This window comes from Gordionus sp. m RMFG-2023, chromosome 4, assembly GCF_954871325.1.
Source record: "Gordionus sp. m RMFG-2023 chromosome 4, tfGorSpeb1-WG-v2, whole genome shotgun sequence".
Classification (NCBI taxonomy): Eukaryota; Metazoa; Nematomorpha; class Gordioida; order Chordodea; family Parachordodidae; genus Gordionus; species Gordionus sp. m RMFG-2023.
This window is the reverse complement of record NC_088778.1, coordinates 25,127,122-25,133,121: the sequence shown is the minus strand read 5'-3', so window position 1 is coordinate 25,133,121 and position 6,000 is coordinate 25,127,122. Positions and strand designations below refer to the sequence as shown.

The 6,000-nt window shown below is 29.3% G+C and overlaps 1 protein-coding gene across 1 annotated transcript in view; it reads left to right on the top strand.

Annotated features, from left to right (window-relative positions):
- The first annotated feature begins 345 nt into the window (after positions 1-345).
- Positions 346-6,000, top strand: part of LOC135927826 (atrial natriuretic peptide receptor 1-like) — a 29,627-nt gene continuing 23,972 nt past the window's right edge. The window contains exon 1 of the mRNA XM_065464025.1: positions 346-2,082. Coding sequence (XP_065320097.1) covers positions 591-2,082 — 1,492 coding nt within the window. The 5' untranslated portion in view covers positions 346-590. The remainder of the gene's footprint in view (positions 2,083-6,000) is intronic.

The window sequence follows — 6,000 nt, the reverse complement described above, 5'->3', positions numbered from 1 at the left end:
AAGTTTTGTCATATTTAATTTTTAGTCTTATTTTTATATATTTCATTTCATTTTATCTTTCATTGATATTATTATACAATATAATATTATAATATATTTTATTTTTTTTTTCTATTTAAAAATAAAAATAATTTTTTTTTCTTTATATTTTCATATAATATTTTTGTGTCAAATAAAATATTTTTATAATTTATTACCTTATGTGAAAAAAAGAGAAGAAAGTCCAAAAAATTTATCATTTACTATATTTGGAAAATATTGTTTTTTTTTAAAAAAAAATTCAAATTTATCTTCCTTACCTTTTGATAGAAGAAAACAAACAAAATTTTAATTTTATAATATAAAATAATCAATTTATAAAAAATATGTAAAAAATAAGTGAAATACAAAAGGAAAGCAAAAATTAGGTGAAATAAAAAAATGGTAGGAAAAATAAATAAATAATAATAAATATTTGAGATTCTGAAGCAAAAAAAATGACAGACCCCCATCCCATTCCATCCCTTACTTATGATGTTCGGAATCTAACAAAAAATTAATAGGATTAACCCAAGGAACCCTTTAATCCTTATGTTGAAAAGGGGATACAAATGCGATATAACTATAAATGGCTAAAATATCGCTTCTCCAGGCTTATCGTCACGTCCCATTTGAAATATCCTTTTCAAAGACCGGCCATTTGGCGAGAGTTTAATATCTACCTGATTAGAATCATGGTGTATTCATCTTTGATGTTAGTGGATCGCATTTCTGGCTCAGTCATCATAAATAACAAATTTGTGGAATATTCAAATAACGTAAATTCCGAAAAAAGTATTAACGAATCAAATATAGTTCAGGACATATTCAACAATAAAAGCGATCCCAAAACGTCCATGGTAACAACATATTACATTAAAACGACTCATGAACCCAAAGTCAACTCTTCCATCAAAGATTTATCGTTACATTCCAATAAAGCAGCCAATGTAAGCGTAAGCATGAGTAACCCTATCATAAAAATTAAAAACAATAGTTGGCTTCCCGATTCCATCACTAAGCAGTTCTTTATAAACTCAACCTCTGGCCATCTCAACTTAACACATCCCTCTAAAAACCAACATACAAAAGTGACCACTAAATCGATGGTGTCCAATTCCCCTTATGAAATTAAACAAACCTTCTCTATAAATACCAGTTCCGCTTCCCTCGATCATCAGATTAAAAATGGACTCAGTACGCAAGTGAGCAGATCTAATAACGAAGAAGATAGCGAAGATACATTTCTCTCATACCGCCCAATAGTGCTTAACAACGCACCTCCTTCATTTATTCCGCCTTCTGTACCCCTCAAATACCTGACTATATATGTGGGTTACGGGCGTCATAATCCTAAACCTTATCAAACTATAAACATAGGCTTATTGCTACCCCAAAGCTGCGATTTATTGTCTTGCCTCTCCAAGATAGCTCCCGCTATCAGAATAGCATTTCGGCGTTCAAAAGTGGAATCGTTGATAAGTGGGTTCACGATAAACATTATTCAAGCGGATAGTAATTGTAGCAACATAGAAGGACCACTAGCAGCTATCCGTCTGTGTTGGTTCGAGAATGTGGTCGTGATATTCGGGCCCGTTTGCGATTATGTTGTGGATCCGGTTTCCATATTGACGAGTCGCTTCTTCAGCATACCACTCATCACAGCTGGAGCTTTCAACCCGGAGTATGGGAGAGACAAGAAACTGCCGAATTCTCCGTACCCACTACTTACCAGGGTGGGCGCTCCGTTTAACTCTATTTTTTCTTTCTTAATAAAATTTTTCCGATACAACAGATGGAAAAAGTTTTTCGTTCTCTACGAAGTTAATAGCCATCCCCAGATCATATCAAACTTCTGTTTTCATGTTGTATCTGGCATGGCAAATTCCATGTATAACTCAGACAACATGACTAACCCTCAAAATTTTACTTATAAAAATGGGTCCAGCAAAAACACGTTTAATTCATATCATTTTAGCCACAAAACCGAGGATATCCAACAAATGCGCAACCAAAATAAGTCCTATTCAGCGATTCTCGAAGATATAGCTAAAGAATATGGAAGTTAGCTAATAGTTATAAATATTATAATTAGTGTTTTTTTTTAAACATTTGAGCTCATTTCTATTTTTCGATAAAATTTATTTATAAATTTGCTATACGACTAAAAGTCAATTAACTCAGGACGTGCTACCATAAAATGTTTCCTCTTAAAGAAAATATTTTAGGCGCCTTAAATTTAAGTTTATATATACTTAGAAACCCCAACGTTTTTCATGTAAAAATTTTTATATGAAAAATTTTATCATTGAATTTAAGAGATCAAATTGTTCATTTTAGAAAAAAAATCTAAGAACTTTATTTATTTTTTTTGGAAGGTTTATAAAGAGAAGCTTTTAAGTTTAATTAATCATAATATTTTTATTGAGGCAAAAGGGTGTTATTTTTGATTCTTGGGTATGAGAAAGAAGTTTTATTTTTTGAAAAAGTTAAAACCTTATTTTAAACATTCGAAGGCAATTGCCACATACGCCCATAAAGCCCGGATAAACCTTATTATGGGTGTACTTTATTTATTTCATATTTTAAAAACAATGTAACAAATTTATTACAAACCGATATCTGATACAAATTGGAATATATTATAAAGATAAGATGAATTAATTTTCTGCATTCAAAAGAAATTATAAATTTATTTTTAATCTTACTAATTATGGATTTTCTAATGGTATATTCTTTAAATAAAGGTGGAATTTCTGAATCGAGCGACATCTGAAAATATTTACCCACATACAGCGTCAGAGAGGGGACCGATTTACCAAATTTTTTGAATGGGGGTAGAATAAAATAAAATTAAACACTATTTGTATTAAAGAGAAAAATAACTGATAAAAAAAAATTAAAATATTTTAGTATATATTTATTTTTCATTCATTCCTATAAATAACATATTAGTAAAATTTGAGGTTATACGCGCTCGTGGCTAATTTTTAGAATATGCTTAGTAATAATTAGTCAATTTTCACCAACTAATTATTATTATTATTACTATTTGTTGTTCCAGGTCTAAATAATCAAGAGGCCTGAAGCAGTATTGTTGGATAGATATCGCGACCGATGTCCGTGAAAGATTTTTGGGGGTAAGGGGGGGGGGTGTGGTAGATTTTGGAAGGAGTTTGCTTCCAAAAAATTTTTGTCATGTAGACGCTTGCCCACTTAATATTTTATTTTTGTCAACATATTCCTAATGATTTTTTTTAAATATCAATCAAATAATAAAATGGCTAATTAGTAAAAGGAAACCGAACTGATAAAAAAATATCCCATTTGAAAATTTTAAATTCCTATTAAAACAATTTAAAAGATTTTGTTAAAACTGAACTATTTGTTGTCAACTCAATCCTAACAGACGAAAAAATTCTCCTAGTCTTGAGTCAGGAGTAAATATTTTTCAAGATTGAGCTATCCTTTAAGTTTAAACCGCGATCGAGGCTAAGATGATAGTTTTCTCATAGAAATTTGGTTTAACCCTTTTAGAGTTGGCTTAAAACCTGTAAAAAATAGAGCATTGAACCTATTTGTTGGTGGTGAACCTCACTCTATATTTTAAATAAAACAGAAGCAGCGACGACATAAAAAAGTGTTGTTAAACGGCTAACTAATATTTTATTCAGAAAAATATTACTCAAGCTTGAAGATTTTGATCATATATGATATAAAGATCTAGAGATCTATTAACAAAATCTCGAGCCTTATAGGCAATACATTTTTTGGTTAAAATATTGAGTTAGCCGTTTTTAAAAATCGGCTCAAAACGAGCCGTTTAACAACACTAATAGAAATAATGATAAAAATGTTTAAAATAAAACTTTTTGCTTTTCTATCTTCTTTATGGCTTTAAAAAAATGAAAAAGACCATTGACTATATAAATTTAATTTTTATAACAATAATAAGAAAAGGACATTCAAATTTAACATTTTTGAAAAAATATTTGGTGGGGGGGGGGGTGTGTGTGGGCTCAGCTTTTCTTTGAAATTTGGAAGGAAGCTATAAGTCAAAAAATTATAAGGGGGCTTCCCCTTAGATTCCCTCGCGATACACTATATGCCAATCCCAATAGAATCCTTACTTATTTTTAGATGAATAAGTAATAAAAAATATATGCAACCACCTCCCCCAACCTACCCTGTTTAAATAGATTAATTGAAAAAATTCAGATTTGAACGAGAGTTGAATAAGGATTTATCATTCAATTTGTGTAGTAGTATTAGCACAAAGTTATCAAACAAATTTCTACTCTAAAAAGTTGAAGTTTTTCCGGCTTTTAACTTCAACTGGAAAGACAAGAAAAAGTAAAGGAGGGAAAAGAGGAAAGGAATAGGAATGAGAAACGAAATAGTATAGGGAAAATATAGAAGTGGTACCATATAATCTTTCATTCTTTCAATAATTATTATAAAATTGAGGAAGTTTTGATTTATAATTCAGCCTTGGATTTCTCTTTCCTCATTTTTAGCATGATGTTTTTTTTTATTATGATATACCAATATTTTCTCTCAAAGATAACCCTTTTAAATTTTGTCGTAACTATATGGAAATCCCTGACTTTCTCGGAAATTGATTTACTGGATTTTATAACAAAATTACTAAATATACAATTAAAAGTTAAAAGTTACTAAGCCTCCTAATGGGGTTTGGCATAATTCTCAAATATTAGGTCTAAAAAATGTAACAAATATATTTATTCCAAATAGAAAAGGAATTTAAAATGAGATTGGGAAAAATAGGCATGGGGCAATATTGCACATTCATTTTAATATAACTAATAAATAGAAAAAACAAATGAACAGCGTCAAATGAATGGAATTAGTTATTGCTGAAGATTTTAAAATTTAATGCATTATATGAAAATGAAATGAATATATTAAGTTTTAGTCCGGGGTAAGCCTCGGATCGGATGGGGGATGGACCTATAAAATTTTGCACCAGTTTGGTGAATAAATTATAAACCGCCCTAATAAATTTCTGAAAATAAAATAAAATTACGTCAATGTTCGATTTATTCGGGTCCCAGAAGCATGTGTTTCTACTACGAGGAAGAAGTATATTGAAATTAGAAGGGGGGTAGGTATTTATGATGACGTTATTTCATTTGAATAATATTGGAGGTTTGTACAAGGGTAGTTTTGATTTGGTTTCCCTATTTGCTACTTTTTAGGTATCCTTTTTTAAAATAATTTTGATTTGGTAGAAGGGGCTTCAGAGGGGGGGGTCGGGAGGTATGAAGGGTGGATTTATTGGGAGGTATAGAGGGGGATCGTCATCCTGGGGGGTGGGGAAAGTGTAGAATTCCTTGTAAATAATATATAATATTAGAATATATTGGTCATTATACTTTTTTTTTTCTTCACATTTTAATTAATTTATGAGGAAAATCTATTTTTGAAAATAAATTTAAATCTAAATATAAATTTATTTAAATGATTTATTATAAAAATTTAAATTTTTTTCTAATTAAATAAAATATTTTCCTTTCTTGGATAACCTTCGGACATATTATCATTCTGTTTTTTATTAAATTTCTATACAAAATTTAAATGAATTATTTTTTTTTCCAAATAATCTCTTTTTTAACCATTCTCAAAAATACATACCACCATTTATGATGATACAAAAAAGTAAGATAAAATGATACTTAAGATGTAAAACTTGTTTAAATTGGGCACCCTCTTTGACCAACAAGTATATAAGTATATATACTAGACTTATAATTTTCTAAAAAAATTTGCCCTCCCGACCGCCCATTTATTTAAAAATTTGTTTAACTTTCCCGCTCATCTAATGCTTAAAAATTATCATAATGTCAGGTTTGCTCTTTTTTATTTATTTTAATGTATTTTTAATTAAACATATATAATATGCAATATTATGAAAAACTAATTTATAATAAATTGAAGTCTGTTCTGTTAATTTCGCCTTAA